Source organism: Oryctolagus cuniculus, chromosome 3 (assembly GCF_964237555.1).
Source record: "Oryctolagus cuniculus chromosome 3, mOryCun1.1, whole genome shotgun sequence".
Classification (NCBI taxonomy): Eukaryota; Metazoa; Chordata; class Mammalia; order Lagomorpha; family Leporidae; genus Oryctolagus; species Oryctolagus cuniculus.
Genome location: NC_091434.1, coordinates 7,850,823 through 7,863,879, shown reverse-complemented (window position 1 = coordinate 7,863,879; position 13,057 = coordinate 7,850,823). Strand labels below are relative to the sequence as shown.

At 63.5% G+C, this 13,057-nt stretch overlaps 1 protein-coding gene across 1 annotated transcript; it reads left to right on the top strand.

The window, feature by feature from the left end:
- Positions 1-7,580: 7,580 nt before the first annotated feature.
- Positions 7,581-12,137, top strand: B3GNT7 (UDP-GlcNAc:betaGal beta-1,3-N-acetylglucosaminyltransferase 7). Its single transcript, XM_002712519.5, has 2 exons — positions 7,581-8,470; positions 10,000-12,137. Exons 1-2 carry the CDS (start codon positions 8,460-8,462, stop codon positions 11,192-11,194), a joined length of 1,206 nt encoding a protein of 401 aa, XP_002712565.1. The 5' UTR covers positions 7,581-8,459; the 3' UTR covers positions 11,195-12,137.
- The last annotated feature ends 920 nt before the right edge of the window (positions 12,138-13,057 follow it).

Genomic DNA, 13,057 nt, shown 5'->3' with positions numbered 1-13,057 from the left:
AACCAGCGGATGGAAGACCTCTCTCTCTCTCTCTGCCTTTCAAATAAATAAATAAATAAATCTTTAAAGAAGCAGCAGCAGCCGCTTGGGACACCCGCATCCCATATCCAAGTGAGTTCCTGTCCCGCTTCCTGTTAAGGAGCACCATGGGAGACAGCAGGTGACTGGGTCCCTACCACACATGTGGAGGACCCGGATGGAGCTCCAGGGCCCTGGCCTTGGCCTGGCTTGGTCCCAGCTTGTATGGGTGTTTGGCGAATGAACCAACAGATGGCAGCTCTCGCTGTCTCCGACTATCTCTGCCTTTTGAGTAAAATGAGAAGAAAAAGAACGTTTTTCATTTCACTTTGTGGGCCAGGTGGGCTCTGAGGATGGGAGCAGGATCGGGGCCCTGAGGCCATGGCCCTGAACTCCCTGACCCCTTCCTTGCCGCAGCCGGCCAGAGGCTGCCCTGGGCTCCCGCAGCCTGGGCCGCACGCGGGCGCCGACATTTCAGAACAGGCAAAATCCGACTTCTGACTCCTCTAGGTTTTCTGGTTTGCCAACATCTCTTCTGCCTGCAGTCAGGAATGGTTTCCTGCTCCTACAGGCTCCGGGATTATCTAATCCGAGATAAACTCCCTCCTTCGAGGTCTGTAAACCAATTACATCGGCACAGGCCCTTTTCCCCAGTGTGGAATCGGTTTCTGGCACTTGGCTGTGCTTGGGTGTGGAGCTCTTAGACGAAGGGGCATTGCCCAGCCCAGGGCTCCCGGAACCGGGATTACAGCTACTCACACACCCGTTCCCGCTGGGCTTTGCAGGCGTCTTGTTTTATTCTGGACCCTGTGGCGAAGGCGCCAGGGTGCACACGGCACCTCTCCCCAGGATGTCCACGACCACACCCCTAAGAGCCCGAGGACCACAGGCCAGGTCCACTTGGAAAGTCCCCAAGGAAGAGCTCAGCTTGGCCCATCTCTCAGAAGCCACATGTTTGCTGGGACAGGAGCCGTGTGAGGTGCCTGCCCAGCCTGGTCCAGAGGCCAGCCCTCCACCAGAGGAATGAAGTCCGTTCCTAAAAGAAGAGGTGGGTGCCAGTGTTGTGGTGTAGAAGGTAAAGTTACCGCCTGTGATACTGGCATCCCATAGGGGTGCCAGTTCGAGTCCTGGCTCCTGCACTTCCGATCCAGCGCCTTACTAAATGTCCCTGGGAAAGCAGTGGAGGATGGCCCAAGTACTTGGGCCCCTGCACCCATGTGGGAGACCCAGATGAAACTCCTGGCTTTGGCCTGGTTCAGCCCTGGCCATTGCAGTCACTTGGGAAGTAAATCAGCAGATGGAAGATCTCTCTCTCTCTCTCTCTCTCTCTCTCAATTCTTTCCAAGAAATAAATTAATTAAAAAATACTAGCACTGATGCAGTGCTCCACCATCACAGGGCGCCCTGCAGTGCAGTGGGGCTGCCTCCGCCCTGCTGCAGCACCGTCCACTGAGGTCCCATTAACCCCGTTCTGCCGGGGCCTTCCTTCCCGAGTCAGTTTTCTCTTCTGTAAAATGGGACGAGTTCCCATCCGTGCCAGGCCCTGCAGGGAACGCGTGTGCAGAGGAGTCTCTGTGTAGCCAGGAGGCCCTGACCAAGCCTGGCAGGGTCTTCTCTGGGGCTCCTGGTCCCTGAGTGGACCCCCCAGCCCGGGGTCAGTGCCAGAGGCTCCGAGATCTCTGGCAGGCCCCAGCGGGAGCAGGGCTGCCCAGAACGCACCTGGCCCAGCTCGGGGCCATGAAAAGACAGCCATTCAGGGCTGGCTTGGATGGGAGCCGGGTGATGAGAGACAGGGAGCCCTGTGCTGGGAAGAGGAAGGAGGCCTCCGAGCAGCCTCAGTGTGGGGCCGAGCTGCCAGCCCGGGAGGGGAGCCGGCTCCGGGGAGGGGGCGGCGCCGGGAGGGAAGAGTGAGCCAGTGTTCAGGCCCCGGGACTGAAAGGCGGCTGTGTGTCCCAGGCCGGCTGCCTGGCCGGCAGGGCCGTGACTCACGATGGCCCGGGGCGGGGCAGGAGGGGCAGCCTGGGCCCAGCTGGCCAGGGCCAGGGGCCCACTGCCCACCCGAGGGCAAGAGCTACCAGTGGTCTGAGTGCGGGAGCCAGGGGTGGGACTGGGCCGCCAGGCCGCGCTGCAGTGGGCACAGCCTGTCCTCCCCGGACCCTGGCCAAGGCAATACTGCCCTCTCCCTGCCACCTCTCCTCCAGGTGGCCCTTGTCGGCCGCTCAGTTCTCACTCAGGCTCCAGGAGTGCCGTGTGGGGCAGGGCAGGGGGCAGGCAGGTGGACCTGTGCAGGCAGAAGCGGGTTCAGAAGAGGACTGGGGGGAGGGGTGTCTGAGCACGAGGAACCCGGGTCTTGGCGAATCGCAGATGCAGGCAGAGTTGAGGGCCTGTGGGCGGTGCCCAGAGCACCCCAGCGGTAGGGTGGGCACAGAAAGGGGACCTGGGATGACCCCAAGCGGCTGCCTACTCCTGAGGCCATGCCTGCTCCCAAGGATGTTCCAGGCAGGGCTTCCCTGGAGGGATGAGCAGGTTGAGGGGGGCCCCCGGTAGCGGTGTGTGTGTGTGTGTGTGTGTGTGTGCAGCTGCCTCTCCCAGGGTCTGATGGGTGTGTCTGTCTCTTGCCAGTGCTCTTGTACCCCTGGGGTACATGAGTGTTACATGTCTGAGTGTGTGTGTGCATCTGGGTCATGTGTGCACAGGTGCTGTGTGTGCCACACTACATGTGCACGTGTGTGTGTGTGTGTGTGTGTTCCTGGGTGTTGTGTTTCTGCATCAGAGTTGCATGGATGCCTGTGTGCTTCTGTGGGGGCTATGAGTGTGTGGCTGTGGGTGTGCATAGAGCGGGTGTGGGTGTCAGTGTGTGGAGTGTGTGTGTAAAGTATGTGTGTGGGTGTCCGAGGATGGAGTGTTACATGTGTGGAGAGTGCATGTGTGTCTGGGTGTGTGTGTGTGTGGAGTGTTGCATACGTGTGTATCTGGGTGACTGTGTTCAGCGTGTGTGTGGGTGTGTGTGAGTGGGTGGGGTGTTGTATACATGTGTGTGTGGGTGTGTGGTCATGTGCAGTGTGTCTGGGTGTGGGTGGGCTGTTACATGGGTGTATGTATGCTGAGTATGTACAGTATTCTGTATCTGGGTGTATATAGTGTGCACGCATTCGGGTGAGTGTGTACAGTATGTGTGTGTGTGTGTGGAGGGTTACATGTGTGTGTCTGGGTGAATGTATGCACAGTATGTGGGTGAGTTGTACAGTATGTGTGTGTGTTATGTGGAGGGTTACGTGTGTGTCTGGGCATGTGTGTGTCTGGATTGTATGAGCATGTGGAGTGTGTGTGTGTCTGTGTGTGTACAGCATGTGTGTGTGAGTGGAGTGTTACGTGTGTGGGTATATGCATACACAGTATGTGTGTGTCTGGGGGCGCGTGTGTGGACTGTGCATGTGGGTGTGTACAGTATGTGTGTGTGTAGTGTTACGTGTGTGTGTGTGGGCATATGTACACACAGCATGTGTGTGTCTGGGTCACATGAGCATGAGGAGTGTGTGTGCGTCTGGGTGGCATCTTGGTGCCCACTGAGCCTGCACCGGCTGCCTGCGAGCAGGGCAGCCCGAGGGGAGCCCAGGCCCTTCCCTCCCCTCCGCTCTCAACTGGGCTCTCCTGGCCAGCCAGCCAGCCCCTGTGCCCAGCGTCTTTGAACTCTGGCCTCCGCTCCTCCCTTCTTGACAGGTTCCCACGCCCACAAAGCTATGGGTGGCCTCGGCCGTCCCCAGACCAGCTGGCAGGTGCCAGGAGCAGGAAAGGAGCCAGATTGCTGCCCGGCTCCAGAAGGAGCAGAGTCCACCCTCCGCTGGCCCTGTCGGGAAAACCAGAGACATCTCCCCGGAGCGCTGCCCCTTCCTGCTTCTGGGGACCTGGCGTCGCTGTGGCCCCTGAGAGACCCTCAGAATGGGCTTCCTTGGAGGGACCCCCCAGGCTGTTCCCCCAGGGCTGCTAATCTCAGGTCCCCACCCCAAGCACGGATGGGGCGGCACACGCCCAGCCCTGGGAGGCGGCTGCAGGCTGGAGGACAGCCAGGCTCAGGTGGACTGGACACGGGGAAGCTTCTGTCCTGGGAGCTAACAGATTCCTGTGGCTTGACCTGCTTTGACTTGGCTGCTGGGCCACCCTGCCCTGAGCAGGACTCCAGCGAGCCCACCTCTGCTTCGTCTGGAAGTTCCACTTCCCCATCTCTCCTCTCCGGCCTCAGTTTCCGCCACGCTGCTTCCTCATTCTGCCCCTCATCTGGGTGTTTGCTGAAAGCTGACCAGGCACTAGAGCAGAGGCTGGAAGCCGCTGGTTTCCAAGGGCCCAGGCGTCAGAATCGCCCAGGGAACTCTGGGAGCAGGTGTCTCCTGGGGGGCAGACCCTGGCGGCTTTTTAAATTTTTTTTAAGTTATTTGGAAAGAATAAAGACAGAAAGAGACAGAGAAAAAACCACCTGCTGGTTCACTCCCGGAAACCCTGCAACAGCAATTTGGGCCAGAGCACCATCCGAGTCTCCTATCACCTGCTACCTCCAGGGTGCACAGAAGTCAGCGAGGCACTCTGACGGGGATGCAGGCGTCCCAGGGCAACTTAACTGCTGCACCAAGGCCGCCCCCCCCCCGCCTCCCCCCTCAGTGCTTTACAACCCCTCCCCTGCCGTGGCCCCGCCTCCTTCTGGGCTCTGGGGCAGGGGGGCTCCCGGCCTGTGTGTCGCAGCTCTCCAACTTCCTCCCCTTGCAGCTCAACCCCTTGTGATCTGGGCTTCCTGTTGGCCCAGTCTTTCCTTGGGTGAGGGACGCCCCAGAACCACCTCCCACCCCGTGCTCTGCCCCCCAGATATCCCCTCCCCACCTCCTCCCACTTCCTGGCCTCCTCCCCCTCCCAAGTCTTAAAGAGGACTCCAAGGAAATGTGTCCTTTCTGTTCATTTTCCACTGGACAGAGAGTCCTGGGGGCACCAGTCGGGGGGCAAGCTTGCCCGGGGGTGCCCCCCAGCGCTGGCCTGTGCAGTGCCGGGGTGTCCCTGCAGGTCCCTCCACCACAGGCCTGCACGGCGGATCAGGTTCTCTGCAGTGAACACCGACCATCCCTAAGGACAGGAGGGGGCTGGGGTCCCACCGCCATTTCTCATCATCAGGTGCAGCAGAATCAGGTCCCAGGCCGATCCTTCCCCACCTAAGACATCTCCAGCACAAAGCACAGAATCAGCCAACTGCCTTTCAGATCAGGAGCCGCTCAAGGTGAATTCAAGGACATGGAGACCACCCCAACCGGCTCGCCCTAAAGTCAGGCCATCATGTGGGGGACCCAGGACCAAGGAGAGAAAGTTCTAGACCACGGGGTTGCTGGGCTCCTCCAGGGTTTTCTGCCAGACACACGACTTCAGCTACACTTTCCACTAAAGATTAACAAAGAATTCTCCCTCTGGAGCTGATCCACAGACCCTCTGCTGCAGTGTAGACAGCCACATTTGAAGGGCTGGCTGTGGCTGCCCCTGGAATCTTGCACACCCTGATTAAAGTGGACTCACTGGGGCTGGTCTTGTGGTGAGCAGTTTAAGCTGCTGCCTGCTGATGCCAGCAATATGGCTGCTGGAGTCCCGGCTGCCCCACTTCCAATCCAGCTCTCTACTAGCGCACCTGGGAAAGCAGCAGAGGCGTGCTTGGACCCCTGCCACCCACACGGGAGACCGAGGAGAAGCTCCAGGTTCCTAGCTCCAGCCCGGCCCTGAGCTGGCCATTACGGCCGTTTGGGGAGTGAACAGTAGATCTGTGTGTGCGCTTTCTTTCTGCAACTCTGCTTTTTAAAGAAATACATTTGTAAGTGGATTCACTGGCTCTCAGACCACAGTGCTGCACTGACATGTTTTCAGCTGCGGGGCTCCCCAGCCTGTGGGCACAGCCGCGCTCCCGGCACCAGGGGCGGTGTTCTCTCGAAGGTGCCCATGGCTTCTCATTCACTGTTTTGGGGCTCCCTCTGGCACAAGTCCACCTCCACTTGGTCAACCAGGCTCCGGCACAGGGTGACCTCCAGCTGGTCAGATGTCTCACCCGACACCTGCTGTCTCCCTAGGGTCCAGATTCCAAGACAGTGCAGAGGAGGTGGGAAGTGGCAAGAGGGAGGAGGGGAGGGAAGGGGGCCTTCCACTGGGGTCCCCACTGAGCCCCCCTTCCAGGGTACACAAGGAATGACCTTGGAAGAGAGGCACAGCAGGGGACACCAGCTGCCTGCACTGCCCCCAACCCCAGGGCCAAGATGCCACCTGCAGACTGACCTGTGTCCCTCCCCGGGGCCCTGGCTCAGGCCCCAGCTGTGTCTGGAGACGCCCCCAGGAATCTGCAGAGCTGTGCCCTCAGGTGTGGGACAGGTGAGCAGGCCAGATTAGGGGAGTGGGGGCCGGTGGGGGGAGGAGTTGAGGTAGCAAGTGCTTCCTGGTAGGGAGGAGCCAAGTGGCCCCAGGGGAGCCTGCTGGGGTGACTGGAAACTACCCAGAGCTCCTGTCCCTAGGGACCTCCGGTATTTAGCTGTCATTGAGCCCCCGTAGACACAGATCAAATGATCCGTGATGGCAGTTCTTCCCAGTTGATGAGACCCTACCCGCAAACCCTCAGCTGACTTGGGGCAGCGCCCCTCCTTGTCCACCTGCTCCAGGCCTTGTGGGGTAGGGTGGGCCAGATGTTAACACACTGTCAACAGCCGCCTGCTGTCACACGGCTTCCTGCCTGGGAGAGACCGGTCCTCACGTACAGCATCTCACAGCACCGAGCCGGCAGGAAACAGAGGTCTTAGCATCTGCCATCTGTCCCCAGTGCGGCCCGGAAGTGCAGGGCCCCAACCTAACCCGCACCTCTAGACTCTCAAAAAACCTCTTCCCAGAGACGGCCGTGTCGGCCCCGCAGCAGGCACCCGCGGAGACCCCACAGCACCGGGCTGAGAGGTCAGTGCCACGGCCAGGGGGGCTGCGCTCAGCAGGGCCCCCTGTGTGAAGCCAGGGGAGCCAGCCCTGCCCCTTCGGAGACCCCAGAAGCCTGGGTGACAGCGTGCAGGGCTTGGTAACCTGCTGGGATGGAGACCAGTCGGGCTGTGGGTGGCCAAGCAGGGGAGGTGGGGTTTGGGCTGCAGGCCAGGCCTCGCCCCTGCGGGGCGCTTCTGGAGGGCCATCACAAAGGGTGCTGGCCCCAGGGTTCCCTTGGAATTCGCCTGGAAGGCCCTTCACATTCCCGGGGTTGGGGCTGACACTCTGGAAAATTTCACCTCTCCTTCCAAGGTGGGGGGAGGGGGTCCTTGAGCCTTAAGGAAAGGGTTTGAAGGGGTTCTCCAGCCCAGGCCCAGGGACTTGGGGGCTCCCTGTGTGGCCCTGGGCAGGAAAGCGACACCCTTCACCGCCATCCCTGGGCAACGGGCTGGGGCTGGGCCCAGGGCCCCCCTCCAAGGCCGGGCAGGCCCCAGGCTTTGCTCGAGGTGGGACCACAGGCTTTGCACCTCCACTTCCTCCCGTGTGAGACAGAAACAACACATGCTTCCAGGACTGAGTCACCAGGCACCATATTGTGGCGCTCAGTGACTGCGAGCCCAGCTGTGCAGACCTGCAGACACACACTGCGCACACACACCGCGTCCACGCGAGCCCGCGGCCCTTCTAGGTGCCTCTGGGCGCTCAGCACTGGGGCCCGGACGTGCAACCAGACCACAGCAGCCACCCGCGACAGGGCCTTCTGCAGCTGGAAGATTCTCGAAGTCCCCTGTCTGGGACGCCCCGCACCCAGACCTGCATATTCTGTGTCTGCACGCAGCGCGCCCCCACCTCAAGAAGAGCAAAGCCTGGCTGGAGGAAAAAAAAAAAAAGTTTTAAGAAATATGTTGGTGGACGAACCGAAAGGGGCCTTTCTGGGGAGGTGAGGGCTTCCCCAGCCGCGGCCTGGGCTGGGGCGCTGAGCCCGGCTTCCTCTGGTCCCTCCAGGAGGGTCGCGGGCCCGGGCCCGCGTAACTAATCCGCGGGCCTAGGAAGGGGTCAAGGGGCCAGAGGGGAAGCACCCAGCCCGGGGCGCCGCTGGGGACTTGGGGACCGGCGGGCGGGCGTCCGGGTCCCGCGCGTGCGCGCACCCAGAAGGGGCCGGCGACCCTAGGAGGCCCCGCGCAACCCAGGGGCAGAGAGGACCCTCCCGCGCGCCCGGGGCCCCTGGGAAACTCGGAGCCGCCCCGCCCGCGGGCAGTGGCGAGGGCCGGGGGCGCTGAAGGGGTTAATGCACCTGGGCCGCCGCCGCCCCTGCGGCCCCTCCTCCCGCCGCCGGGAAGAGGAAAGTCTCGGCGGGGGCGCGGCCCGGCCTCCGCCCCCGCCCGCTCGCCAGCCCGGCTGCACCGACCCAGCCGCGGCGCACAGAGCTGCGACCCGCGCGTCCCGCTCCGCCGCCCGGCCGGGCCGCCATGTCTCTGTGGTGAGTGGGGGACCGAGAACGGGCGGCGACCCCGGACGCGCCGGGACGCCCGCGACTCGGGATGGGAGATGCCCGGCCGGGCGCGGCGCCTGGACCGGAGGGTGGGCGGCGGGGACCGCGGGGTTGCGCGCCCATCTCCGCAGCTCGGGGGCCCCGGCGGCCGCTGCTTGGCCCCAGCGGCTGGCACTGGAGGTCTCACCGGGGGCTGAGTCCCGTCCCCATGCCCGGCGGAGCTCGGGGTTCCTGGCCGCCCCGCTCCGCGTGCGCGCTCCCCGGAGCTCTGGCCTCGGCCCCGCTCCTCCCCTCCCAGCCGGGCTTTTCTCTTGCACAAGGTCTGGGCCGTGCAGGTGGGGCGCGCCGTCCCGGCGCCGCCAGCTGCGCGCGGGGGCTTCTGCGGGACCCCCGGGACCGTAGGACGGGATCCGGAACACTCGTGCGTCCCCGGGAGGGTCGCGTTCGGGTCACGCGCTCCAGCGCTGAGCCTCAGGTGACCCCCGTCTTTCTCCAGCCGAAACCTTGGATTTTTTTTTTTAAAGCAGTGATCTTTATCTTTGAGAAATGGAAGCGAGCGTTCTGATAGCGTGCTACGGCCGCTCTGTAAGAGTCCACCTAGGAGTGATTCGCCGGTTTCCAGAAACGGAACGGGAGAAACAGCCCACAGCAGTGAGCCGGCTGGCACCATTCATTAAATAAGTTACCGGCTGCACCCTCCCATCGGGACACGGTCTCCCTGCTTCCCTCTTCTCAAACCACGTTTCCTAGGTGTGCCAGCCGTGTGCCCAGCCTCACGGCCAGCATCCCCCATCCCCGTCTCCCCTGCCCCTGGATAGCCTGCCTTGCCACCGACTGCTTCAGCCCCCAGGTGTCCACGGCGGGGACAGCGTCCAGGCCACCCCACAGTGTGAGCGGAGGAGGGAGGGTCCTGGGTTCGAGGGCTCTGGCCCCATTCCCTCAGGCAAAGAGCTGTTCTGAAATGGGGGTAGGGGCGTGGGCGTTACTGAGGGTCCCTGGAAAGCTGGGGTTCTGTGTCCCCTCCCCGAGGAGCAGGGCTGGGGGCCTCATCTCCCCTGGTGGCAGTTAAGGGCGTGGGTGTGTTAAGGTGGGGGTGCTGGATGACCCTGGTGCATTTCCAGGTGTGTCACCCCCCCCCAGGGTTTCTCTTTGGGACTGTCTCAGGGAGGTGGGGGTTGCCATCCGGAGAGGATGGGTGCCGGCCTCCCAGGCTGCTCCTCCCAGGGATCCCGGTGCGGAACAACTCCGCGATGCCACTGCCCACGGCTCCTGGGTTGCACAGGGAGATGGAAGCCCACCAGAGCTGCCCCTGAGGGCATGCCCACGCGCCGTAGGGCCAGGCTGCTCTGTGTTGGGAGGTCAGTGTGGGACGAGGCAGCAGGACCCTCCTCTGGCTACGCCGGGGCTCCGGGACTTGAGTCTGTGCCAGGGCCGGCTTGTCCGCTGGGTCCACTGCTGGGAGAGGCTTGGGGCTCACCCGTTCTTCTCTGCTCTGCACCTGTCCCCCGTCCCCTTAGGAAGAGAACCCTGTACAAGAGTGTGTGCCTGGCTCTGGCCCTCCTCGTGGCCGTGACGGTGTTCCAGCGCAGTCTCACGCCGGGCCAGTTCCTGCAGGAGCCCCCGCTGCCCACCCTGGGGCTGCCGAGGGCCCAGAAACCCAGCGGAAACCTGGTGAACCCCAACAGCTTTTGGAAGAGCCCGAAGGATGTGGTCGCCCCCACGCCCGTGGCCCTCCGGGGGCCCCAGGCCTGGGATGTGACCACCAACAACTGCTCAGCCAATACCAACCTGACCCACCAGTCCTGGTTCCAGGGCCTGGAGCCGCACTTCCAGCAGTTTCTGACCTACTCGCACTGCCGCTACTTCCCCATCCTGCTGAACCACCCCGAGAAGTGCAGGGGCGATGTGTACCTGCTCGTGGTCGTCAAGTCCGTCATCACCCAGCACGACCGCCGCGAGGCCATCCGCCAGACCTGGGGCCTGGAGCGCGCGTCCGCGGGCAGGGGCAGGGGCGCCGTGCGCACGCTCTTCCTGCTGGGCACGGCTTCCAAGCAGGAGGAGCGCACCCACTACCAGCAGCTGCTGGCCTACGAGGACCGCCTGTACGGCGACATCCTGCAGTGGGACTTTCTCGATAGCTTCTTCAACCTGACGCTCAAGGAGATCCACTTCCTCAAGTGGCTGGACATCTACTGCCCCAGCGTCCCCTTCGTCTTCAAGGGGGACGACGACGTCTTCGTCAACCCCACCAACCTGCTGGAGTTCCTGGCCGACCGGCGGCCGCAGGAGGACCTGTTCGTGGGGGACGTCCTGCAGCACGCCCGGCCCATCCGTAGGAAAGACAACAAGTACTACATCCCGCCGGCGCTCTACAGCAAGGCCAGCTACCCGCCCTACGCCGGCGGAGGCGGCTTCCTCATGGCCGGCGGCCTGGCCCGGCGCCTGCACCGCGCCTGCGACACCCTGGACCTGTACCCGATTGACGACGTCTTCCTGGGCATGTGCCTGGAAGTGCTGGGCGTGCAGCCCACGGCGCACGAGGGCTTCAAGACTTTTGGCATCTCTCGGAACCGCAACAGCCGCATGAACAAGGAGCCCTGTTTCTTCCGTTCCATGCTGGTCGTGCACAAGCTCCTGCCCGCCGAGCTGCTGGCCATGTGGGGGCTGGTGCACGGCAACCTCACCTGCTCCCGCAAGCTCCAGGTGCTCTGACCCCCCCACCCCCAGGCCTCCAGGACGGGCCAGGGCGCGGGCTCTTGGGTCCCCAGCATCCCCGGAAGTGCTGGAAGGGGATGTGGTGGGGGAGCAGGTAACCGGCAAGGTGGCTCCCCGTGGTCGTCATTTCCAGGAAACCCAGGCACGGCGGGGGCTGCTCAGACTGGAGGGCGTCAGAGGGGCCAGGACGCTCCTCTCCTGGGCCTGTGGCCCAGCCCCCTCCGCCCCCGTGAGAGGCCCTGGCGGCCTCGGAAGAAAGCCGGTGTTCAGGTGCGCTGGTTTGGCCTGGCCCTGGTAGGTCGGTGGCCACCACGGGGCAGAGTCTCTGTGAAATGCCTCGGTCTCCCCCCAGGGCCCCTGCAGGAGAAACAACCCTGTGCAGGCTCACAGGGCCTCCCGCCTCCACCCCACCCCCGCAGCCCACGGCCCGGGGCTCCTGGGACAGGGAGGCCCAGCAGGCTCCCCGCACAGCCCCCCTGCCCGCGCCCGCCCGTGCGCGCTCCGACTACCTCAGCGCCCCTCAGAGCCCAGCCTGGGTGCGGGCTGCAGCCCCACCACACCCCGACACGGGGCTGCCGAGCAGGCTCCTGGCCCCAGAGCCCTGGTGCTGCCCGGCGCCAGCCCCAGCCGAGGCCCCTCCCTGGATGTGGACATTTTTCTGTTACTGTGAAGTTTTATTTATGAAGAATGTGGAGGGAGAAGGCTCCAGGCCTCCGGAGGCGGGGGACCCCCTTCCCTGCACCCCCACGCCCTTCCCAGCCCCGGCCGCACCTCTGCCTCCCCAGGGCGCCCCGCAGACCAGCATCGCCCTTGCTCCTGTGCAGGGAGGCCCAGGCCCTGGGGTGGGTGCAGAGGGCGCGGCCCCTACCTCACATTGGAGTCACCTGGCGAAGAGGGAGGGCTCATCTCTATTTTCTCAATAAAACGGGACTGGTTTCTGCCCGGTGTGAAACTTCCTGCCACAGTCAAGGACAAGGCTGGTTCTTTGTTGGTCTCAGCTAGTGGGTGCCCAGGAAGGAGGGGAGCCCTGGGGCTAGGGTGGGGCCGGGGTGCTCACCCTGCAGCTCCAGGTGTCCCGTGGGCAGCTGCAGCGCTGGCCCCGGTGTGGGCGGAGAGCAAGGCCCTTGTTTTAGTGGCTCCTGGGCTCCCCGTGTCCTTTCCGGTGTCTGAGAGCTGGTGGGCCTGGCATTTGCAGGGCCCTTGGCCTGAGTGTCAATTTAGCTCGCAGGAGGAAGTCTCGGGCAGACTAATGAGCAGGCAGCAGGTTCTTGAGGACTGAAAAGGGGACAGGCCAGCCGCCCGTCCCCCGCCCTTCTCTCTGTCAACTGCCTGTGTAAGTGACAGAGCCCTAGTTCTAAAAAGCTACTGAACATTCTCAGAAGGCCCCGCGGTGGGCCCTTGCGAGGGGTCCGTGGAGCGGCCCTGCCTTGTGCTAAGGAAAGCAGAGTCTGGGTTGAGACCTGTTTTCCCAGAGCAGCAAGAAAGGACGGGATGGGCGCGGGCCCAGAGCGGCCGGTGGCAGTGGGAACAGCTTCTCCCAGCGGCTGGAGCTGGGCTGCGGGGCAGGACAGGGCTGGCCTCTGGGTTGAGGAGGGCGTGTCCACTGCATCCTGCAAGCGGAGCCCAGACTCTGGGTGTCGGGGGACAGGTGCGCCGACTGGCGGCAGCCCCCCTCTGCCCGTGGCTCCTGACACTCTGCACTGGCCATGGCGGGGGTCTGCCTTCCTCAGCCTCTGCCCATAGGGCTGGGAGCTTTGTTTGCTTTCCCATTTCTGAGCTCTGGGGCGGGGCGGGGGAACCCCTGCAGGAGGCCAGAGCCACAGCACACCGGGCAGAAGGGGGCACAGGCACCAGCCTGGC